We start from the raw sequence: 25,954 nt of genomic DNA on the forward strand, positions 1-25,954 counted from the left end.
GACCGGCCTTCGTTGGCCAGGGGCCTATACCATGAAGCCGGTTTAGCTGGCTAGCCAGATATGTTTAAGCTTAGTTTGTGCCAATCCTGGGTTTAAGGTACCATTAAAGTGGTTTGGCTTTTAGCAGTGTTTATCTCCATAGTAACTTATGCTCCACAGCTAACCTGCTCCAGGGCAGGTTATGTTCTGGATAAGAGATCTCAAACTGAAATTGGACCAATCAGCTGTGAGCAAAGTGACACATATCTGATGCAATAAAGTCACTCCCCCTTTTTCTACTCCAACTTAAAGGTCACTACATAGCAAATGGTTATTAAAGACTTAAGCCTCTGGCTTTTAACAATGCTTATTTATAATAATAATCATTTTGAATTATTTAAAAATAATTTATGTAATTATTTTACCCTTAATCAATTACACATGTATAATTCATTAATATGCATTTTGTTAATATTAAAATAAAAAGCCTATATAAAGGTCATACAAATAAGCTTTAAATTCAATAACTAAATCTATAAAAAATTACATGTGAGCATAAATGTTCAATTCTCTCTTTATATCAACTAAACTAACTTCATAACTTTTACTTGCACTAAGTAAGATTTTTCTTAAAGTTGTCCACTTTCATAGACAGCTCTTTTCTTCTTCCTGTGTAAATTTGTTTAAATTCTTAAATTTTCAATCTTGTAATATTCTGCAGAAGAGAGAAATCAATTTCGCTGCTTCTCTCGCGAGAAGATGTCAGTTTGACTGATCCACATCGTGTGATTGGCTGTTCACTACTGATGTCACAGCTAAAATCCTAAACTCAGGATCAAAGCCTGAGTTGACAGAGAAAGCTGATGATCAGCATCATGGGACCAAAAAAGCCTGAATAGATTGGTTTGGTTTTATCAACTCGAAACTAACGTTAATCCTGTAACCCTGAGTTTGTTAAACTACCATCATGGTACAGGCCCCAGGGAACGATCGTGTTTGTTATTAACTTCGTCTTCGTTTGTCAGCGCTGTGAAATTAAAACACTATTAAAACATCTCAAAGTCACAGTTTCGCCGCTAGAGGTCGCTTTTCCAAAACAATAACAAAGGCACAGCTTGATGAGGCCGCGAGTGCCTCATTGGCCTATTTGGGCCATGTGTATTTTTTTTGTAACGTTATATGGGTCAACCGTTCACCCAGAGATCAATTCGCCAGTCCTGTAACGTCAACTTACTATCGTACAACAGTCAGCCAATCAAATTGACTTCTCCGAGCGTGGCGTAGTTAATATTCATAAGGCAATTCTTCGCCATAGTAGACAGACAGCGCGGCGAGCGCGCGTCCCTGTTCCTGCACGTCAGACGTGTCGTTCAGTCAGTCCTCGCATTCAAACCTTCCTGATCTCCATCTTGAGGAGAATCCTACCCCATCTGTTTCCTTTAGGACTTTATTATACAAAAATGGGTGATATAAGACTGCCGAGGCACATGTTCTTGTGGTGCATTTCTGCTACTTATATGTTTGCCTTTGCGTCTCTTTACGTGCAGATTCCAGGTGAGTTTGTGAAGATTTTTAGTTTAACTTGCATGAATTTATCTAAGTCTGTGACGCATGCAATAAAAGTATTTTATGCATACTAACGTTACATTTTTTAAATGAACATTCTCATCTCTTAATACATTAGGTAATAATTTGTTCAAATATTCAGGTTGTTTTGTCCCCAGTGCTTTTGCAGTGGAGGCATACAGTACTAGAGATGAAAATATTTTAAAGTCCCCGTATTACATTGTTCTGGTCGAACTGTTTGTGCAAAACATCTCAGATTAGCATGTAGGTGCCTGTTCTGAGACATATCTAGACTGTAAGAAGAAGTCGGATACTTTCACTCAAGAGGAAATGCAAACATTATTTGTGTCTATATAACAAAAAGTATCATAGTATTAGCATATATCATGGTTTTGGACATGTACACAATGACACTTGACCAACATATTTAATGGTATTCAAATATGGTGATAATTCAGTAGCCAGTGGGGTCCAAAAGTTTGAAAAATGTAATTTAAACATGAAAACTAGGATTCTGGGGAATGGGGCGGGAGGAACTAAAAGTAACTTAATTACATTCACATTTCAAATGTGTTGCACTGACCATGTGAACGCTCTCTTTCTTTAGGTCTGTATGGAAATGAGGGATTGCTGCCAGCACGGTGGCAGCTGCGAGTGTCTGGTAAGAGTGTTGTGGAGCAACTAAAGGATTCTCCCACCCTGCTGTGGTTTGGTCCTCGTCTGGGTTTGGACACGCAGCAGTGCATGGAGCTGCTCTGTCTGACTGGAGCTCTGCTCAGTTTAATGACTCTGGCTTTACCACCGCTCAGAGATTGCAGAGTTTTTCTGGTGCTCTGGATACTCTATCTGTCTCTCTTCCAGGTACAAACTTATTTCACATGTGGATGCTAATAGTGATTGACCAATATGGGTTTTTCGGTGGTTGATGTGATGTATAGAGAACAGAATGATCCATGGCTGATATATACTTACTACAATTTAATAGCAGCAAATAAATTGGTATAAATAAAATGTCTGAATTTAAAAAATATATATTTTACACAGAAACAATTACACAAAAATTTGTATCTACTACTATCTAAAAGCTCGTAGGTATGATTATGGATTTGAAACAAGGAGCAACGAACGCTTAATTTAACCATACACTGTCAATAATGGCCAAATATTGGCCAATACATTTAAGCCTTACTAATATACTACTTATTTGTTATCACCTTAAATGTACTCTCTTATGCTCATCAGTCCTTCATTTATTTGATCAAAAAGACAGAAAAACTGTAATTTTGTAAAATATTATTACAATTTAAAATGTCACCGGTTATAAAAAAAGAAATATTAAAGGGTTAGTTCACCCAAAAATGAAAATTCTGTCATTAATTACTCACCCTCATGTCGTTCGACACCCGTAAGACCTCTGTTCATATTCGGAACACAAATGAAGATATTTTTGTTGAAAGCTGATGGCTGAGAAAGGCTTCAGATAGGCCTCCATTGGCATTCAGTACATTCACACTTCCAAGATCCATAAAAGGCACTTAAAACGTCGTTACAAAGTCCATCTCACCACAGTGACTCTACAATAATTTGTGCGCAAAAAAAAAATCAAAATAACACCTTTATCCAACTTGTTCTTGTCTTCCGTGTGTGCCTCCACGACGCATGTGCGAGAATATGACGCAGATCCGGCGTTCGGACAGATGACCCAGAAGCGATTTGTTTACAAGCAGAGGAAGACGTGCGTGTCTAAGCTGTTGGATTCTACATTGATCGTGCTTTAGGTCTCGGCGTAGTTCTCAAAATGGGGTTAGAGTGTGCATTTCATGGATTCCCGAACCCCGGCGCTACGTCATATTCTCGCGCATGCGTCGTGGAGGCACACACGGAAGGCAATAACAAGTTGGATAAAGGTGTTATTTAGATTTTTTTTTGCGCACAAAAACTATTGTCGTCGCATCGTAAAATGATTGTAGAGTCACTGTGGTGAGATGGACTTTGTAACGACATTTTAAGTGCCTTTTATGGATCTTGGAAGTGTGAATGTACTGAATGCCAATGGAGGCCTTTCTCAGCCATCAGCTTTCAACAAAAATATCTTCATTTGTGTTCCGAATATGAACGGAGGTCTTACGGGTGTTGAACGACATGAGAGTGAGTAATTAATGACAGAATTTTCATTTTTGGGTGAACTAACACTTTAAGCAGCACAACTGTTTCCAACATTGATAATAAATCGGCATATTTTAGAAGGATTTCTGAAGGATCATGTGACACTGAAGACTGTAGTAATGATGCTGAAAATTCACACAAGTAAATATATTATAATAGAAAATCATTATTTTAAATTGTAATTTTTCACAATATTGCAATTTTTTTCTGTATTTTTATCACATAAATGCAGGCTTGATGAGCATAAGAGACTTGTGTGTCCAAAATTTTCACCTCTACCGTTTATATACATGTACATATTAAAAACCTGTTGACCAATACTGATCACAAACTACTTCTTAAGGCTAAAAATAATTGAATTTAGAAGGTAATGTATAAAGTACTGAAATGTGCTTGTTGTTTCTAGGTGGGCCAGGTATTCTTATACTTTCAGTGGTGAGTATGAGGCCTTCTGTCAGTGTGTGTTGCTTGTACACCACTTGATGTTCTATTGATTCACAAATGTTCTTGTTCCCTAAATTGTATCCGTTGTATAACAAAGTCTTTGGCTTTGTTTAACTGTACAACCTTGAAGTCTTGACCTTGACAGCCACTTGAGTGTTGTTGATCTGTGAAATGTCCTCAGCAGCACATCTGAATTTGGATATGTGTCAAACATGTCTCTCTCCATTCTTATCTTGTTCTCAGGGATAACCTCTTGTTGGAGACAGGCTTCTTGGCCATTCTCATAGCTCCCATGAAAATGCCCTGGTCTTCAAAGGTGTGCCTCCATGATAATGTGACTTTCTGGCTGGCGCGCTGGCTGTTGTTTCGGCTGATGTTTGCGTCGGGTGTCGTCAAACTGACCAGCCGCTGCCCCACCTGGTGGGGCCTGACAGGTGAGGAATCGTAGAATATATTAGTACATGCTCTTGAGTTGCTACTGGAAGGTTTCGAATATACTCAGAATGGTGCACTATATGAGATACAGTGTCCCACAATACAGTGCTCTTAAGTCGAATTTCCATTAATAATTTCGGTTTGTTGTGATATGAGCTAAGCGATTGTTAGATTTAATCACCGTTGGATGTGCGATTTTATTATAATGTTTTTTTTTTCTCAGTTGGTCTGAATGTTCTTGTTCAGATGACATTTTCTGGTGAAAATTCGTATTTTGGTTATACTTCTAAGACGTAGATTCTGTGATTTATGAAGTACAGTATCCACACCGGTGCGGTGACTGACAGACAGCCACACATACTCCTCAAAACATTATTTTCATCTGCGCTGAGGAGCCGTGCCGATGCACACCCCACAGAAATGATAATTCTGCAAATAACTGCAATTGCAGGTTTCAAACAGAGATGGTGACAAAGAGGCAACTTACGGACTGCAGATTTAACTTTCGGCCAGATTTACTAACAGCTTGCGCCAGCGCAAACCCTCCTTTATCCTACTGTCAGGATTTACTAAAGACACGCAGTGATAAAGCGCTGAAAAGGTGTGAACACAGTTATTTTTGCGGCTGACCTTATTGCCTATGTATTTGTAAGAGTTTCCCTATCAGGCGCAAAATGTATGGATTTAAATGAATAACGCAAGGTGATTTACAAAAGTTTGCGCTCATAAATTTACTGGTGTTTGCGCCATTATTCACTGCACAAAAGAAGCACGTCTTAAACCAGATGCTAACAACAATAATAATAATTTGTTACATTTATATAGCGCTTTTCTGGGTACTCAAAGCGCAATATGGAAAGGGGGAATCTCCTCAAACACCACCAATGTGTAGCATCCATCTGGATGATGCCAAGGCAGCCATATTGTGCCAGAACGCCCACCACACACCAGCTTGATTGGTAGAGAGAAGAGCAAGTGATGAAGCCAATCAGTATATTGGGGATGATTAGGAGGCCATGATGGATAGAGGACAATGGGCAAATTTGGCTGGATGCCGGGGTTATACCCCTACTAACGGTTATACTGCGTTGGTCATTATGGAAATGATCCACTGCGTCTGTGTGATTTAATTTACGCATCGTCAGTAGATCACTCGCAGAACTGTTCACTCCCATCGGCGCTTTTATGGAATTACACTCTCACACTAATTTGCCCTGTTTAGTAAATCTGGCCCTTGATGTGCTATAATAACTAAAACTAAAATAAATTAAAAATATATATAAAACTATGTAGACTTAAAAAAAAAAAAAAAAAAAAAAAGATCAAAAATTAAAATGGACTATATATATATATATATAAGATTTAAAAAAAATAGGGCTGTCAAAAATCGCGATTAATCGCATCCAAAATAAAAGTTTGTGTTTACATTAGGGATGCACCGAATCCAGGGTTCGGGTTCGGATTCGGCCGAATATTGGGCTTTTTGACTGGGTTCGGTTTCTGCCGAACCTCAGAATTTTGTTCCACCGAACCCGAACCCTATAGGCTTGCACTATGCGCGCCCAGCTGGTCGAACTTAATGACGCCGCTGTTGAAAGTGAAAATGGAACTCATGAACAGAAAATGTGGCATTATACTTTAAGTCGAAAGAAGGCGATTCAAGTTGAGCTACATGTTCATTTGCAATGCCGATTTGTCTCGTGATGACAAGGACACTAAACAACAGCCGCTGTTAAAACATTTGCATATGAAACATCCGAGAGAATACGATTTGTGCATGAAGGAATCTACAGACAGCAGCCAAAAAGTATTTTATTTTACCGTGCAAACAGCCTATAGATCAGGTAAAATATAAATAAAATTAATAAAATATATATAGGCTACTTAAATAATTACCAAATTAAGATGACAAAACGAAAATACACTGAATCCGTTAGCTTTGAAGAGCCGGAATTAGGTAAATAGGTAGATAATATACTATATATCTTTACATATATAGCATACTATTCTCTTAAAACCATAATTTCGTTATTTTTATTAACCCAAATAATGATTCATCCGCTAGGTTGCACGTGAGGGGGAAAAATATGTTCCTTCCACTTAAGAGTTGAGCTCTTTTTATTTTAATAGGCTATATCTCTTTACATAAATACTATTTTCTACTTTAAAAAAAAAATAACTTCGTTATTTTACTAACCCAGTGTTTTGTATGTGAAGCTGTTTCACGTGAATATAACCACAGGAGTGAAGCACAAAGCTTTGTTTAGCCTAGAAAGGAAATAATGGTCAGAGAGCACTTTTTCATTCTGTTTTGCTATCTGGATCTGGTCACTCGATTTTCCGTGAATTTTAACAATAGGCCTAGTCCATTTTATCCCAATGGACATGGACATCTCGTTTCTTTTCCCAACTCTTCACTCACGTCGCACATGTTCGCAGGGGATTATAAACGTTTCTTCCTTTCGTTTGCTTATAATTAAGTCTATTATAACTAGGCTATTCACATCCTTTACTGTGGGAAAGTATAAAAAACACTGTAGGACGAATACCTTTTTACTTCAAATTTTATTTAACACAGTTTGTTCTTGTTATTAAACTTGTTAAGGCGCGTCAAGTTTGGTTTATTTGAATAGCGCATTTCACACACGCCGGTGATTTTAGTTTCGTTTTCTCTGGCAGTGAATAATCAAACATTGCCTAAATGTCTTGACCCTGTGGAAGATAAAATCCGCTCTTCAGACCTTTTACAGCAAGTGTTGCTTTGCAACATCAGTAGAATATATGAAGACGAAGATATTCAAGAAGGTGTCTATTCAGTGTCCCATTCCTCTCAAAGCGCAGAGCGGTATAGCCTAGCCTATATGACGCATCTTTGCAGGGAAATAGTATGAATCAAATATTTTTCTAACTAATATTTAATTTTCATATATTCTTGAGGTTACCATTATTTACTGAAAATCGTTTTTGTTTTATAGGCTGTGTTGTTTCACTGACGGAAGTGCTAAAATAAACACGCATGCTTATGGATGTTTCAGCCTCAAATGATTTCAAAATGTAGGCTATATAGGCTATCTGGCATAGACTACAGTATTTAAAATCGCATATGCATTAGTTACATTCTCAATTTAATTTACAGAGCAATTCCTGCTAAGTTTTTAGTTTAACTAATATTATAGAAGAGGATTAGTGTGTGTCGCAGACTCGCAACGGGGGCGTGGCATCATGATGGTGGCGCTCCATCTTGATGTCGGCACAACCCTAGCGCGCGCCTCCTGCGCTCCGTTGGGTTGTTCTTTGAAACGACAGAGGACGACTCGGGGTAATTTTTCTATAAACCATCATGAAATAGCGTCGAGAAGAACATACACGACAATGTTTCCTTTAGTAAACTTGACCAAAACAGTTAATGGCATCCCTACACTGCTGTGGACGTTGTTAACTTCATTAATGTGTTTACTGTGATAATGGACTGCGGATGGGAGTAGGATTCGGTATTCGGTTTCGGATTCGGCCGAATCTTAACTAGGGGTGCACCGATCCGACTTTTTCAGTCCCGATACCGATACCGATGCCTGGGCTTTGTGTATCTGTCGATACCCGATACCGATCCGATATATTGTTGAATTAATAATAAACTGTATATCTTCCACCTTATACCTTCCTTGAAGAGACTAAAGGCACCAGACTTTACTAACTAAACATAACTAAGACAAAATAACAGATGTATGTAAGGTGTTGAATTCTTATTTATTTAAAAAACAATTGTGCATTCAAATCTAAAATAGAATGTAATCTAACTTCTTTAAATAAATAAAATGTAGCAGTGGAAACAAAAAACAGTGTATTGGTCAAACATACAATAGTAATCTGACAGTTACCAAACATTTTTTACACTACAGATAATTGTTTTGGTATATAATCATATCAATATTAAAAAGTAGCATTACAAATTAACAAATAGTCTAATTTTCTACCATATGCAATTTAATAAAAATTTTCAGCTAGCTAATAACAACTTTGTTCTGGTTTCACCTCACTCCAGATTAAATGATTGTAGGCTAGGCCTATTTATTTTACTACACATTGTCAACAGAAATAAGATGAAATACTGTTGATAATTAAAAATAATTCTTACTACCCACTCTTGCTAAAATGGGTAAGCACTTGTGTTCTCATTTCAGTTGCGTTCTGAGTAAATTAATAAACTGAGTTCATGAGTTCAGTGTTGGACAGATCAGTTGTTCTGGCCAGTCGTTAAAATGATTCGGTTCAAAGGAGTCATTAGGTCACGAATCGGACATTAGCAGACGCGTTGTGTGCGAATCCCGTCTGTTAGAACATCGCGAAAGATGTCAACACACAGAAAACACTTCATAACTGGATATAATTTGTCTCCCGCTTATTGAAAGTATGCTTTATGTCAGCTGGTCAGAGAAGAGTCAATGTTTTTTGAGCGCAATTCACACCCAGTGATAATTCAAGGACAAAATTGTCCGAATGTGTCACGTGCAACATGGTTTCGGTCTTCCGAGCTTTTGATTTGGATTAATATGTGAAATATGAGAGCGAACACAGTGATTATTTTGAAGACCCAGAGAGCGCGCGCGGGGGAGGAGCTCTCAGATCGGTCTCTCTGTCACTCAGTCACAAGCGCAGCATCTGTTCTACATCACTCGTAAATCACAATAACTCATCAAATTAGGCTTTGGCCGTCAAAAAAATGTCAATGCAGGAAAGACCCTTACTTTGCAGTAATACCCTCGAAACAGCGACGAACTAGTTGGCGTGGCAAGCGTGAAATATCTCCTCCACACAGCCGAATCTCTGGCTCGCTCCCTTCTAGCATGCGACACACGTGAAGCTGACGAATGACGTAGGTTCTGCTGCGACGGAAAAAAACACCTGGATCGGCTTGTGGATCTGTTAATTTTTCCGATCCCCGATCCAGCTATTTTGTCAGTATCGCGGCCGATATCCGATCCTAATATCGGATCGGTGCACCCCTAATCTTAACCAGTGGATTCGGTATTCGGCCGAACCCCAAAAATCTGGATTCGGTGCATCCCTAGTTTACATAATATATGTGTGTGTGCTTTGTTAATTATTATTTATATATAAATACACACATATTCATGTATATATTTAAGAAATATTTGCATGTATATACTGTATATACATTTATATAATCTATAACATATATTAGGGATGCAACAATACAGTTAGTCCACGGTTCAATACATACCTCGGTTTTTAACGACGGTTTTCGGTTCGGTTTTTTGCTATTCTATTCTTAGGCGACAGGAACAGCAAGAGGTTAAGGAGAAAAATACTATTTTTTTTATTGCAATACTCTTTCTTTATTTGACTTAAAAGAATTGAAAACCTTACTTAAACTTTAAACTTTACTTAAAGGTCCTGTTCTTCGTGATCCCATTTTTCAAACTTTAGTTAGTGTGTAATGTTGCTGTTAGAGCATAAATAATACCTGTAAAATTATAAAGCTCAAAGTTCAATGCCAAGCGTGATATTTTATTTGACAGAAGTTCCCTTTCAAAGCCTACAGCGAACGGCCGGTTTGGACTACATCCTGGTACTTCCTGCTTTAATTACGTCAGTAGAGCAGTTTGTCGACTAATCTCCGCCCACAAGAATACGAGAAAAAGGGGGCGTGGTCTTGTTGCTCCCTCGTGGAGAAGAGGAAATGTTGCGTTCGGTTCGGTTCGGTTCGGTTGCGTTTGTCGCCATGTCGTTCAGACGCTGTTATTTTCATCCCGGAGTCAAATCACCTTTGTTTGGCCTTCAGGGGCTGTAGTTTGAGCGCGTTCATCTCCCCGTTATGGTAAGAGGCGTGACCTTCCCGGGCAACGTGAGCTAAGCTGCTGTCAAATCACAACACGGGAATCGCTGGCACAATCAGAACTCGTTACGTGTTTCTGAAGGAGGGACTTCATAGAACGAGGAAATTCTCAGGCAGTTTTGAGGACAGTGAAAACAGCAGTATACAGATAAGTAAATTGTGTGAAAAATACTGTGTTTTTTTACACATGAAACATGAACACGTTATATTGCACACTGTAAACACAATCAAAGCTTTAAAAAAAACACGAAAAACGGGACCTTTAAAAAAAAAAACCTTGTACACATTCCTATGTATAATATAAAATAAATATATATAAAGATTTACACTGGCAGCTCAGAGCTGTACAGCAGCATTTAAGTATGCAATTGAATGAATAAATGTAAAAATAAAACACTACATAGACTTCACTATAAAATATACACTGATTCTTATTAAAGCTACTGTATTAGTTTTTCAGTCGAGAGCAGTGAGTGATTTTCTCTTTGTCTTTTGTTGTTGTATTAACATTAAAGGGATAGTTCGTTCAAAAATGAAAATTCTGTCATCGAGAAATTAATACAGGTTTGGAACAATATTAGAGTGAGTAAATAATGACATAATTTTAGAGGTGTTCACTAGGCTGCTGCTGTCAATGTAAGACCTCCGTGCATCTAATATACGACAGACACACGCGATTTTACTTTGACTTTAGACTTAACCGAGTGTGTTTATGTTAACCTTGTGTGTATTAGCGCAGTAAGACGGCTACTTAGTTCAGTAATCACGTGTTTGACAGGCGTTTAGTGCGCGCTCGGAAAAGCACATCTTAAAACCGCGCACGCGAATGAACCGGCAAGGCTTTAAAACGCATGCAAATAATGAACTTTCGTGATTGTGAATAACTATAGTGTTCCGTGAGTATAACTCTACCACTAACGTGTGATGTCAATGCATGTCGTGTTGTTCAGTATATTGGGATGGAGGAAAATTATAGAATTTGCAGAAAAATAATGAATTCAACGCAAAACCGAAAAACCGCAATTCACAAGCGCGTATTGAACCGTGAAGGCCGTACCGAACGGTTCAGTATTATATTGAGAATTGTGGCATCCCTAATATATATAAATATAAATGTTTTCTATATAAAAATTATATTTTTTTCTTAAATATATACATGCTTGTGTGTGTATTTATATATAAATAATAATTAACAGGGTACACACACATATCTATTATGTAAACACAAACTTTTATTTTGGATGCGATTAATCGCGATTAATCTTTTGACAGCCCTACAAAAAACATCTCAACGATACTTAAATAATACTGTTTCATACACTGTGTTCTGTTGTTCTCTTATCAGCTTTGACTTATCACTATGAGACCCAGTGTATACCAACCCCACTGGCCTGGTTTGCTCATCAGCTGCCGGTGTGGTTCCAGAAACTGAGTGTGGTGGGAGCGTTTGTTATCGAGATCGCAGTTCCTTTCCTCTTCTTCAGCCCCATACGAAGACACAGACTCGCTGCCTTCTACATGCAGGTGAGTATGTATGCGTGTGTAATATGATCAGAAATTGAGAATCTTCTACGAGTTTGTTCACTATAGTGACGTCTTTGTGTGTTACAGATCCTACTTCAGGTGTTTATCATCCTGTCTGGGAATTATAACTTCTTTAATATTCTCACTATCACCCTGAGCATGTCGCTGCTGGATGACCAACATGTAAACTTCTGGCTCCGCAGACCCACGCCAAAGACAGAAAGCAGTATGGGCAAACTTATATTACACTAACATTGTTTTGGTTTCATTTCAACATTTATTTGATCAAAAATACAGTATTAACACTAACAGTAATATTGTGAAATTATTATAACTATTTGAGTACATTTTAAATGTAATTTTAATCTATTTCAGCATCATTACTCCAGTCTTCAGTGTGACATGATCCTTCAGAAATCATTCTAATATGCTGATTTGGTGCTCAAGACTTATTTAATATACATAATATATGATATATATACACCAATCAGGCATAACATTATGACCAATGAGTGACGTGAATAACACTGATTATCTCTTCATCACGGCACCTGTTAGTGGGTGGGATATATTGGGCAACAAGTGAACATTTTGTCCTCAAAGTTGATGTGTTAGAAGCAGGAAAATGGGCAAGTGTAAGGATTTGAGCTTGACGACTGGGTCAGAGCATCTCCAAAACTGCACCTCTTATGGGGTGTTCACAGTCTTCAGTGGTCAGGATCTATCAAAAGTGGTCCAAGGAAGGAACAGTGGTGAACCGGTGACAGGGTCATGGGCGGCCAAGGCTCATTGATGCACATGGGGAGTGAAGGCTGTCCCGTGTGGTCCGATCAAACAGACAAGCGACTGTAGCTCAAATTGCTCAGGAAGTTAATGCTGGTTCTGATAGAAAGGTGTCAGAATACACAGTGCATCACAGTTTGTTGCGTATGGGGCTGCATAGCCGCAGACCAGTCAGGGTGCCCATGCAGACCCCTGTCCACTGCCAAAAGCGCCAACAGTGGGTATGTGAGTATCAGAACTGGACCATGGAGCAGTGGAAGAAGGTGGCCTGGTCTGATGAATCACGTTTTCTTTTATATCACGTGGATGGCTGGGGGCATGTGCATTGCTTACATGGGGAACACATGCCACCAGGACGCACTATGGGAAAAAGGCAAGCCGGCAGAGGCATCCATGTGGATGTTACTTTGACACGTACCACCAATACAATATTACGGTTATAATGTTATGCCTGATCTGTATATATTTGTGGAAACTGAGATTTTTTTCCCCCTGATTCTTTGAGTAGAAAGTTCAAAAGAGTACTATGTATTTGAAATAGAAATTTTGTAACATTTTAAATGTCTTTACTGTCACGTTTGATCAATTTAATTTGTCTGAAACTTTTGAATAGTAGGTACTGTAGCTGTTCATGTTTTGATTAGCTTTTTTCAGTGAGGATGAAAATATTACATGAAGATGGCAATGCATGTTGTACCTTGTTAGTACAAGATGTTAAATCCAGGTCCAGGCGTCCATATATATATATATATTTTTCAGCATCATTACAGACTCTCTTCTCTGGAATGGCTGTAATGTTAGAGGTCAGCGTATACGCTCTGCTTGGCTACTGGACCGTTCAATACTTTGACCTGCAGGTGGACTGGGAAAAGAAAAGCGTGTCCTCAAAAACAGGTGAAACTCTCAAGAATATCTTATTAAGGTCAGTTATTGTTCAGTGTGATTTATCTCTCTTTGTGTTCCTGTTCCTCAGCCTTTACTTATTTTGAGTTCAATGGCTTTCTGAAGACTGTCACGGTGCCAAGTATCTGGATTGGAGTCCTGTCTCTCACGTGGGAGATCATCACTGCCATGTTTAAGTGAGTGTTACGGGATAGTTTATCTATGGTTTGTTGGCTCAGTATGTCCATTAGGTGGCGTTCTGGTAGAACGCATGTTTTTGATTGCTTGTGCATGTGTATATGTTCCAGATGTGCTTGTGTGAGGGGTGTGTTGTGGCGTCTCTGGAGCACAATCCAGTGGGCAGTGATGGCTGCGGCTGCAATCTCAATGTTTGCCATCAGTCTGGTTAGTAACCTTCCCGTCAGTGTTATTTTAGTGTCATTTAATATAGAATGATCATATTTTGAATTAGTTTCCAAAGTTAGTTTTTTAGTGCAGCTTAAGTTTTTTTTTTTTTTTTTAAATGTCTATTTAGTTTTATTATATTTTCTTTTAATTTACAATTAAGTTTAGTAATTTTAGTATTTCAATTTGCACTAAATGAAAAATATAAAATTTTGCCTTGGAAAATAACTATTTGTTTATTTAAAAAGTATATTATATTAATGTTTATTTTCATTTTAGTTATTGATAAAAACACTATTTCCTGTTTGTATACCGTTAAGGGGATAGTTCACCCTAAAATTTAAAGTCATCATTTTGTCACCTGCATGCCAGTCTGTTGAGATAATTAGCAGAATTGCATATTTCAAGTCTTATCAAAGTGTACTTAAAGTGTTGTGCTCAGAATTCTCATCTTTTTGAGTCTCTTTAAGCTATGTAAAAATAATTAGGCTAATAATGAAGTATGTGTGCAGGTTCCCTACACCTATTTTGAATATGATGCCAACAGTAATCTTTGGCCTGGGATCCGGACAGCGTTTGAAATCACTGACCGTTACCAGCTGGTCAACTCATACGGATTGTTCCGGAGAATGACCGGGGTTGGAGGTCGTCCAGAGGTGGTCATTGAGGGGAGCATGGATCGCAACACATGGACGGTCAGTTTACGAATATTTCAGGAAGTGTTTAGTGTCTGAATTACAGCATTGATTAGTATGTGAAGGAGGTGGACTTAACAAAAAATTTAATCATATCAAAAACAGTCTAAAAGGTCTGAAATATGGGCTTGTAATTGAAAGGTTGTAGGTATACACATTGAGTCTAACCTTAAATGTGAAGTTTGTAGATTCTTTGTGATAGGCAGTCTCAAGCTTGCAAAAATCTTTTTTTCCAATTAGGGGTGGGAATCTTAGGCACCTCATGATTCGATCCGATTCCGAATCTGGTAATCACGGTCTTATTCCATTTTTTTTCTTCGTATTAATACATTTTTGCAGGAGATAGAGTTCATGTATAAGCCAGGGAACATGAGCGCAGCGCCCCCCGTGGTGGCTCCGCACCAGCCCAGACTGGACTGGCAGATGTGGTTTGCTGCTCTGGGGCCTCAGACACAGAGCCCCTGGTTCAGCAGCCTTCTACACAGACTCCTGCAGGGTAAACGTGATGGTAAGGATGTGCTGTTTGTGCATGTGTGAGATTTAAAGACATCCAGTGCATCAGTCTGAACAAAATGCAGTGCTGAATGCAGTGTTTTGTACTATACTATACCATGTGTGTGTTGTGCAGTGATCAGACTCATTCAGACAGATGAGTCCCAGTATCCGTTCAGCAAACAGCCTCCTACGTACCTTAGAGCTCACCGCTACAAATATTGGTTCAGCGAGCCGAAAAAGGACGGGTGTGTATGCAAAATCCCTCAATCTTGCTATAAAATCATCAAATGTATGTTAAAAACAAAATTGTAATCATCCTGCATAACACAATGGTTTATTGTTAACGTTGATGTTTAAAGTTAGCTTCATTGGATGTGTTTCCTTTATGACTTTGTCATATTAGATGTGTTTGTGTGCGCTTAGTTCGTATCCCCAGCGATGGTGGAGACGGGTGTATGTGGAAGAGTTCTATCCTATAGTACGCCTTGGTGACTCTTACCTTGAACAGATGCTAGTTCAACATGGTTTGAAGGTAAGAAACAAGTCTGCCTTCAAAAGTGTAACTGAATCAGGACACATTTTCCACATTGATTTAAACTATAACCTCAGATCAAACAGACATAAAGTTCACTGTCTGTTATCTGAAAAAATTTAGATTTAGGGGAAAAAAAATTGTATTTAGAGCTGCACAATTAATTGAAATAACTTTATATTGCTTATTACAATTTATCAAATCAGAAATAAATAAATATATAAATGCATGCATATATGTTTCAGAATTAAGTGCAGCACTATGTTCGTTTACACACATGAATGAGTGTCTACAACCAACAAGAGATTGTGCACAACACAATTAAACAAATTTAAAAAAGCAAACATAAGTTCACAACACAATGAAAATGCTCCCTACTCACAGCGCAGTAAAGTTTAGTTTAAGGTTTGATATTCGCCTAGGCTGCTAAAGGGACCATCTGCAAATGCACACAGGCAGCCGCATTGAGTTTTCTTTTGTGCTTGAACGAAAAATACACAGAATTATGACAAAAGGTCTGCTTTGTTGAGTATCCTCGTAAGCACAGTCTTAAATGCGTTTAATAAAGTCTTAAATGACCATAAAGAGCGGTGAGAGAACATGATGGGTGTCAGATCAGCGTCATGTGCTGCAGCTCTTAAAGGGACGGCAACCAATGATGATGATGATCAAAGAACAAAAGACAGAAAATCACTCGCTGCGCTTGACTGAACTCTTGTAGCTTTAATACAGATTAATCTATATTTAATTGATACTTTATGCAGTGAAGACTGAGAAGTGTTTGATACATTTATTATTCAATGAATGTATATTTCCTACCTGTCAGATAAAATATTTAAAATATAGGCAACTACATTTTCTACATTCATTTGGAGATAAAATGTGACAATATTACAATATATACATATATTAAAAACTTTAATGTTAGGTGCGATTTAATCGTGATTAATTACAGAAAAAATGTGATTTAAAGTTAAAAAAAAATTTAATCCATTGATAGATCTATTTGAATAATATTTTTTTTGCTTTTGACTGTTTCACAATGGTTGTAATGGTTGCATACTGTTGAAACTAATTGTGCTATTGATGTCTTTGTAAGACTGCCAACTGTATAGAACAGTGGCAAGGGAAAACCGCACTCCGAGTGCCCCCTAGTGGTCGGGAGCATTTCCATTGTGTTGTGAACTTATTATTGCTTATTAAATTTCGTAGTGTTGTGCACTGCTGGGCCACCTTATATACCGTATATACCACCGTATATATACATATCATTCAGTAACGTTAGACGGGTTTGATTTATATACTATTAAATGTTTGATGATTGTGTTAGCTTGCGTGCATGTAAGCAGTCTTCTATTGCTTGTTTCTGCTGCTTCTTCACTTGTTTTTGGATCTGGTGCATCTGTAATATTTCAGAAGATGCGTAATACCCTACCATATAACAGTGAAAACATGGATTGCCAGGAAAAACGCGTCAATTCATGTGTCTTTAATCTTGTCAATGGCAGGGAAAGAGTTAAAGCTGCACTGTAACTTTTTCATCCACTAGAGGTTGCCTATTCAAAACAAAGGCGTAGTTTGATGATGCCACGTTTGAGCGCAGAATCTTGGGACATGTGGTCTTCACCTCACAGCCGGTGGAAAAGACTCAGGCAGAAATCATGTTCATAGATGCGATTATTAACGTTACTGTAGTATGAAGAGCAGGACCGAGTGTTGTGGAGCTGAGCAAGGCAGCTGGAGCGATTGTTAATAAGAAGAGCGGAACACGCCTCGCGGACAGCGGGACTGTTATTATGGCATAGTCTGTTTATCATATCGGATACATCTGAGTGTGTTGAAAATAATGTTATGACGTTACTCTGTGCGTTCGCTCGGCGGCTGCTATGACACTTGTTCACACTGCAGTGAGAGTAAAGCGTTTCTGCAAAATAAAACCGGACTCAATTGACAGGCGACTTCTTCACACGTCCCAGTTCCTTGGTTAAAATAGCAATTTTCTCACGATTTACAAATATTTGGAAACATTTGGGATATTGTAAGTACTCAACTGAAAAAAATGTATAACAAAATATATAACACTGGCCTAGTGGTTACTGAATTTTTTTTACATAGTGCACCTTTAATGAATGTTTACCAATTTTAAATGCCACCTCTCGATCTGGTCATTGAGACCCTTTTCCCATTTTGCTCATCAGGATAAGGCTCCTCCGAGGCGCAGCTCGAATGCTTGGCTGCCACAGTTATTGCAACATGTTGGCGAACATGCCCGTGAGATACCAGCTCATCTTCTGCTGTGGACTCTCTTCAGCTCTGCAGTGACTGTGTGTCTCCTCAACTCTCTGCGATCACGTCATCGCCAACATGACTCACTCCAGAACCAACACCTAGACAAACAGGCCGCAGGACAGACATGCTCCAATGTGGCGGAAGAGAATGAGAAGAAACATGAGGAGGAGGAGGAGGAGGAGGAGGAGGAGGAGGAGGAGGAGAAAGAGGAGGTTACAAAAGATGATTCAGAGGAAGATGGAAAGGAGCAGGAAGAAGATGCAACAAGTGAAGAGGAACAGGAAGGAGAAATTGAAGAGGAAGTGAGTGCAGAGGAAACGGAAGAGGACAGTCTCAGGAAAAGGAAGTGAATTTTTTTTTCAAATGATCTCCTATGGCTTTAAATGAAACTCTGGACTTTTTAATACCAGCTCAGGGTAATGACATCTATCCCAAAACATCTGCACTTACACCTTCATTGTGTCAAAACATTGATATTTCTCTGTTTTCACAGGCATTTTTGAGAGATGTAGGTAGAGTAGGGAAACTTTCATGTATCCCAGTAGTGTCCTGGATTTACCTGCCCGTATAGTTAAACTGATCCTGATAGGAGGGCCACGCTGCAAAACAAGGGATTTTTGTTGCATGCCCTGCATCTGGTCCGACAGGTAAATGCAAAACAAGGTAGGTTATTGTGTCCCCCAGTGTGCACTAACTGCTTGCACCCTACATGATATCATGTTAAGTAAAACCCAGGATGTCTTCCACCATGAGACCCAAAAAATAACTGTTAAAAAAAATCAACAAACAAACTGTACATTCAAAAACACATACTGGGCCTCATTAAACGAAAGAGTGAAATTTGTGTTTGTAAAATCATTCTTGCTTACACATGGAATTGAATGCATCGAATACCAACCAGCACTTTTATGAACAACGAATTTGCTCTGCTCGTGTTTTATGAATGAAGCCCAGTATGCGCTGTGCCTTATGGTATACCAAAAGTATCACGGACATCTTGATATCAGAAAATGTTTCAATCTTATTTAATTTTCGTGAATAATATAGAGATGTTTAAATATTTTTTCACTTTGACTGTCATCTTGTATATTTGGTGTTATATGACCTGAAATGGTTTATCTGACTGTAACTGGTTATGGTCTGTGATATTTGTGTATTATTATAATAACGTTTGTGACATGCTTTTTTTGACCACTGTGATGTCATTTAAAATATTGCATGTTTATTGTTAATATGACTGAAGATGCACAAAAAACGCTCTGCTTTAATGTTTTGTAATATTTTTAATAAACTTAGAAAAATATACACTGGCACAAGTGCCATTATTTCCAAAGAAATACATTGAAATGCCTACAAATTTAATTAAATTGAAATTGCCTTACAATTAAAATTGTGATCTTTAATCTACAGTATATGAATACATTATTAAGTCTTGGGTATTAATCATTAATTTATCTTTATTTCATGTTGTTTCAAAATATAGATCTAACAATTGATTTATTTTACATCAGGGAATTAAATCTGGATTCTTTTATTTGACATTTACTGAAGGAACTTCCAAAGTGCAGAGGTGTCGTTGGTGATTGCTAATTGGCGGAAGTCAAAAGAGTCCACCCTTAAGTCAGTATGATACTCAGTCTCTAGAATTATGTGGAATTATGGTACACGTTCACCACTGCAGAATCCCGGGGCAGTACTTGTCAATGAGAGACTGATAATACGGCCTCAGATTCTCCACGTCCGGTAGTTCAGTGCTCTTGGTATACAAATCAAACTTGCTGTCAGAGGAAAGACAAACAGACACATGTTATTGATCTATCTGTAGAAACTCGCAGCGTGAGGTCGGCTCTTGGGTCACACAACTGATTAAATGGAAACGTAGATGAGATACTCTTATTGAGAAACTGATGACATACTTAAACTCTTTGACCCAAGGAAGCATCTGCAGGTCTTTCTCGTTGCATAAGTGCATGTAGTCTCCGTTTGAGTGCCAGGGGTAGAAGGAGTGGAAGCGGATCATGTAAAGACCCTGAAGAAATTTGGCAGTGTTAAATGTACAAAAGGGTCTTATAAAAGCATAAATGACACCATATTGTTTTGTGTGTGTTAGATATGTTTGCTTTTCAGATGAGCTCTGTGACGTTACCTCCTCAGGGATGGTGCATTTGTTGAACTTCATGACCTGGTACAGATATTCTAGAATGGTGCAAGAAGAATTTCCACTTTGTCACTTCAGCAGCAAATACACTACCGTTCAAAAGTTTGGGGTCGGTAAGATATTTTTCTTGTCTTATAAAATACAGAAATGGTTCAAAATGACTTTTTTTGTTTTCTAAATGCATTGCAACTTATTCCTGTAATGAGTAAACTGAATTTTCAGCATCATTACTCCAGTCTTCAGTGTCACATGATCCTTCAGAAATCATTTTAATATGCTGCTTTGCTGCTCAAGATTAAAAAATATATATATAAATAAATAAAAACATTTATTGGAATCTCACAATCTGATTCAAAACGATTCTTGGGGTCAGGGTTGGATTTAAAAATTGATTCTTGATTTTGAATTGAATTTCGATTCAATACATAAATAGTTTTGTTTTTAGATTTGATTCTAAACTTAGATTTTTATTTTATTTATTTTAACTAAAATCAAAGTGAAACTGAAAATATAAAGGGAATTATATATAAGGATTATTTCAACCAAAAATGAAGGAAACGTGCAGTGGTGTCAGTGTCTGTGTGGATGAACTGCGCATGTCCTCTACTGGGTCCTTCACAGAAACGTAGTGGTTCACATCCTTTTGTCCTTAAAGGTCCCATGGCATGACATTTTCATTTTATGAGGTATTTCAACATTAATATGAGTTCCCCTAGCCTGAATATTGTCCCCAAGTGGATAGAAATGTTGATCTGTGTAAAACCGAGTTCTGGGTGTCTTTCTGTGCCTTTGAGAAAATGACAGGCCAGACGAGCCAATCCTGAAGTCTCCTGGTTTGACGTCCAAGCAGGAATGGTTACCTCCCTTTCCTCCGCCCAGAGAATCTGGCACGCCCATGCAAACGCTATATTATTGTCCTCGGCTTGTGAACGAGTGAACGCTGGCAGTTTCTCAGTGTTTGGATGTACAAATGAAAACCGAAGTCTTTTTTCAGTTCCTTCTGATCTGTGATCAGTGATTTCTTATGTGTAGCTAATTATTTATTATTCGTGCACACGCTGCGGCTTCTCTCTCTCCCGACAGAACGGTGTTTTCGTGTTTTCTATCTTGTGAGTCAGTGTTTTTGTACGTCCTCGTCGCGTCTATCTGTTCTTAAATGTGCATACAGTCGGGAGTTTCTGCTCAACATCGGCAGAGCCACATCTTTAGAGATAAACCTCACGCACGCCGAAGCTCGGCCTTCAACATCCCCGACCCCCAGTACTGCATCTGGCCCAAAGCGGAGGCACCAAACGTGGCGTGAGATTAAGCAGAAGGGGGGTAAGCGTGAGGGTATCCGGCTAGGCTAGCCAGCTTTCCCCACAATAAACTGGATTACATTCGATTACTGCTGTTGTGTCTTTGTTTTTGCGCTGTGTAAGTTACTCAATGCGCGTCACTGACGCTTTTCATATGATTGGAACATATCTAGAAATAATGCTTTAATCAAACTTACTAACTCGTTCATCTCGCTGCAATGGTACATTGCATGTGTTACAAAGTTGGTAATAATGATGAAGACGGACTCGGTGTGACTGGGACTCGTGTTTATTCAGAACTCTCAGATACAAACACAATAAACTCGCGCTGACAGACAGCGCTCTCACAACTCAGTAGTTACTATAAATAACTTTGTTAGCAATCGCTCCGTCTCTGTGATGTCCGGTTCGCGAACGAATCATTCTTTGGAATCGGTTCTTTTTAGTGAACCGAACCAGTTCACCAAATCGGACTGAATCGTTCTAAACGGTTCGCGTCTCGAGTCAGCGCTGATCCATAATTTACTAAAGTTACTAACTTTCTGACATGAGTGACAGTCCCTCCGACTAGAAATAAACTAATAACCTGAAGTATATGCTAGTAACTACAACAGTTCACCCTGAACTGAGACATGCTGAGAGAACTGATGAGAAGTGAACTCAGGTCCATCCGTCTCTCTGGCAGCAGCTCGTGCGTCGTAGACCTCGTTAAACCACGCCCCCTCCGCTCATTTCAAATGCAAAGATGGCAGCCAATCACAACAGTGGGCGTTTTTACTGAAGTCTCACAGCAGACACGCCCCTTGAAACAGGGCATTCAGCCAGAGGACAAACAGCAGAATAGACAAAATGCCTTTTATTTCTAAATTATGACATTTTATGATGTAAAAATCATACTAACAATATAAGTACACCTCAGGAAACACTATAAAATAATAGAAAAATGCCATGCCATGGGACCTTTAAACCCCCTTATATATAAGAGAACCTGCGCCACAATTGGTTGATATTATTTATAATTTGTTGGTGCAATTAAACTTTAAGTATTGTTGAATTATTACTTATTAATCACGTTTTTTTACTTCATCAATCGATTTATAATATCTAAATATTTTATATTGAACTTTTTGTAATTTTTTAGGATATTGGTAATACTAGGTATATTGTTTATGTTTCCCCGGGGATTGTTTTGTGATATGTGGCAACCCTTCACATTGAGTTTTAATGAGGAGAGGGAAGTGAGTAGAAGGAGAGCTATTGTTAGTGCAGATTGATCGGGAGTTATTTAAAAAAGTAGTTTCAATTGTACAAGTTATACCAATAACCAAGTTATTTTACACTAGCCTGGTGGAAACTGAGACGCCTGCGTGTTTGGTATCATTAAAATGTGATCGGTTTATGAGTGTCAAGTAGGGCTGCCACGAACGACTATTTTTATATTGATTATTCTATCGACTAATTTGTCGATTAATCTATCGACTAATTTATCACAATACTTTTAAACAATTTTACTTAAAATTAAAACATTTAATTTAACTTGCAACATTGGCCTTCAGTAGTGTACTATAAAAAAGTATAAATGTAAACAAGCCCTTGACAAAAACTAAAAGAGTGAAAATTTGTAAACCAACATAAAAAAAGAGAATCAACAAATACTTTTATATGGAATAGTGTTGTCACGATACCAAAATTATGACTTCGATACAATACCAGACTAAAATACCTCAATACCGATACTGAATCGATACCATGGCAAAAAACAGTCAAAGTAATTTAATATTATGACAGAACTTACTATTGTTTTAGGGTTAAAAAAAACCTAAAAACTCACTTGGCCTACCGGTACTAATACAATTTCATAACGTACCCAACTCACCCAGTCGACTAAAAATATTGACGTCGACTAATTAACAGCGTCGACGCAGACGATTGTATCGACCAATTGTGACAGGCCTGGTGTCAAGTTGAGATTAATCAAATCAAAGGAAGTTATTGCTGGTTCCAAAAAGTGTCCGATCGTTTGTAGTTAGAAAAATATAATGTGTGCTGTTGCATTCTCAATAATTAGTAATTTAGCTTCAGATACAGAATGTGTATTGGCTTTTACAAGCAGGTATTGACATCTTCCTGCGCCCCTGGTCTTTTGTGTCACTTTATATCAATTTAATGTGTATTATTTCTGAATAAAACTAAAAAAAAACTCAAATGTTTGAACGGTAGTTTGTTAAGCAATTAAACATTGAATGCAAAATATCAAGATAGTCTAGTGTGTAAAGATCCTCTAAATCACTCACCATCATGTCCCCAAGACATCAGGACATTATCAAGCCCGCATTGTGGTTTATAGATCCCAAATTCTGTGCTGCATTGAGAGAAATATGCAAACACTACATCAGGTGGAATGCTATTGAATGCAGTGAACATTTTATTTCTATATTGATAGGATACAATTATTACCTTTTTATTAGTTAAAAAGAAAACGTTTATTAGCCCTCATGTTTTTCCAAACTGTATGACTTTCTTTTGAGGAACACTATATTGACCACTTATTGAGCAGTATGTGCATTCTTCAAAACATCTCCTTTTGTGCTCCATGGACAAAAGAGTTATACAGGTTTGAAATGACATGAAGTGACTTATTTCTTTACCATGTTATAATAGGTTGTGTATATTCATGAACAGTGTTGTTATTGTTAACTAACACTTTTAAAAAATCATTTAAATTAATTAAATAAAGCTAAAATAAAATATATAATTATAAATATAGGATGACATTTTTTTAACTTAGAACAACAACTAAAAATGTCATAAATATGCAAATAAATAAAAATATATGATAAAATATATATTAAAACAGAAAATGCATACAAAACTAAAATATCAAAAGCACATAAAAAATGACTAAAAGTGTAATTAAAATTAAATGAAAACTATCAAATTATTAATAAACACTTGTATATAAATAATAATGTAATATCACTGATCAGGAAAAGATATCAGCATATTTGTGCTTTACTTGAGTGTAGGGTTCTTCAGATCCGGATTGCCTTCAAATGTTGCGTTTCTGAACACTATTGAATTCTGGAACTTGCATCCCACTGGGAATGTGTCTCCAACTACGGCCCACTGAAACGCACAAAGTAGCGTTCTGATTGCATATCACTTAGCCCATGTGACCGTCGTAGGGAATGTGTTTATTCGTTTGTCTCACCTGTGGCTCCCCATACAGGGCCATGATTTTTCCAATGTCATGGATCAGACCAACTAGCTGGAACCAATCTGGAGAGAGGTAAAAATGAGAGAGGTGCTTTTAAATTCAGTTGCAATGTTGTATTTTAACATTCGGCCAAATAAAACAAAGAACTTTCACATTTAGATATGGATTTTAGTCAGACACCCAGCAGATCTGGACATATTTATCAGAAACTGGACAAAAACAACCTTAACTACATGTTTTTGTAAAACATCATCTTATCTAAGTACAATGTAGGAGACTCCTGTGACCTTTGTCCCTGCTGACTCCTCACCTTTATCAGGATGCTCTTTGCGAATTCCCTCGGCGGTCTGGAAAGCATGGAAAGAGTTTGGGAAGTCAACATCAGGGTCGGATTCATCAACAAGCTCGTCCAGGGAATTGATGTTCTCCATCATGGTCATGCTGAAGTGATTGCAATTTGCCCAATCCAGGTGCTAAAGGTGAGAGGCCGCGTTCAGTGTTTGTTTGTGAAGGTTGTCGCTTATCCAAGTCATCACAGAACATCTTAAGTTTATTCTTTCGTTTAACTCCAAAAGGGAAACGCATCCAGTTGAACTAGAATTAACTTTACACTGTGAGTGTTTAATGGAGAATTTAGTTTTGAGTGTCTCTGCATTTATTTGTATCAGTTGTATCAGCACAGGGCTTTTGCCTTATTAGAGACCAACCTTTTGTTTGACAAAGTCCAGCGTTTGGGACGTGTGCATCAGTTTGTATGTATTAAACACACGGTCAAAGAGATCTCCATTCTGTATTAGACATGTATACACATCAAAATGGAAATAAGTGTGTCATATTAGGAGGAATTATACATGAATAAGTTAAGAATATGCAAAATTCCAAATTTTACCTCAAAGTTCCTGAATTCTGTTTGGTCTTTCTCGTGACATTCGGGGCGATATGCCAGAGAAGGATCCGGACCCTATGAGTTTTTGTAAGAAATAAGACTTAAAAGACAGATACACAGTCTACCAACTCAAAGCAACAGTTTGATTGACATTTTTCAGCATTGCAAAAGTAATTCATGTTTAATGCCTATAACTCAATGAGGAAATGTATTATGAATCATCTATGTAAGTAACTGTCTGAATGTCAGATACATACCAGGTTCACCACCCTCATGGTTCAGCTGAGATTGTGTCGTTCAGGATGAAGGAGGATGTTGTGTGTTTGGCGTCTCGGAGTGCTCT

General features: G+C 37.9%; 2 protein-coding genes across 2 annotated transcripts; one reads left to right on the top strand and one right to left on the bottom strand.

The window, feature by feature from the left end:
* Positions 1-1,296: 1,296 nt before the first annotated feature.
* On the top strand, positions 1,297-19,434 carry lmf2a (lipase maturation factor 2a). Its single transcript, XM_079825423.1, has 14 exons — positions 1,297-1,533; positions 2,153-2,406; positions 4,118-4,146; positions 4,399-4,589; positions 11,793-11,971; positions 12,059-12,197; positions 13,514-13,648; positions 13,728-13,833; positions 13,945-14,041; positions 14,554-14,736; positions 15,076-15,244; positions 15,365-15,476; positions 15,655-15,763; positions 17,962-19,434. The coding sequence occupies exons 1-14, from the start codon at positions 1,440-1,442 to the stop codon at positions 18,400-18,402; spliced, it is 2,238 nt and encodes a 745-aa protein (XP_079681549.1). The 5' UTR covers positions 1,297-1,439; the 3' UTR covers positions 18,403-19,434.
* Positions 19,261-25,954, bottom strand: miox (myo-inositol oxygenase). Its single transcript, XM_079825427.1, has 10 exons — positions 25,869-25,954; positions 25,615-25,686; positions 25,433-25,513; positions 25,036-25,198; positions 24,720-24,787; positions 24,525-24,634; positions 23,803-23,870; positions 20,199-20,248; positions 19,969-20,081; positions 19,261-19,830 (listed from the first exon to the last, which is right to left on the bottom strand). The coding sequence occupies exons 1-10, from the start codon at positions 25,884-25,886 to the stop codon at positions 19,722-19,724; spliced, it is 852 nt and encodes a 283-aa protein (XP_079681553.1). The 5' UTR covers positions 25,887-25,954; the 3' UTR covers positions 19,261-19,721.

This window comes from Gobio gobio (genome assembly GCF_949357685.1).
Source record: "Gobio gobio genome assembly, chromosome: 9".
In the NCBI taxonomy this organism is placed as follows: Eukaryota; Metazoa; Chordata; class Actinopteri; order Cypriniformes; family Gobionidae; genus Gobio; species Gobio gobio.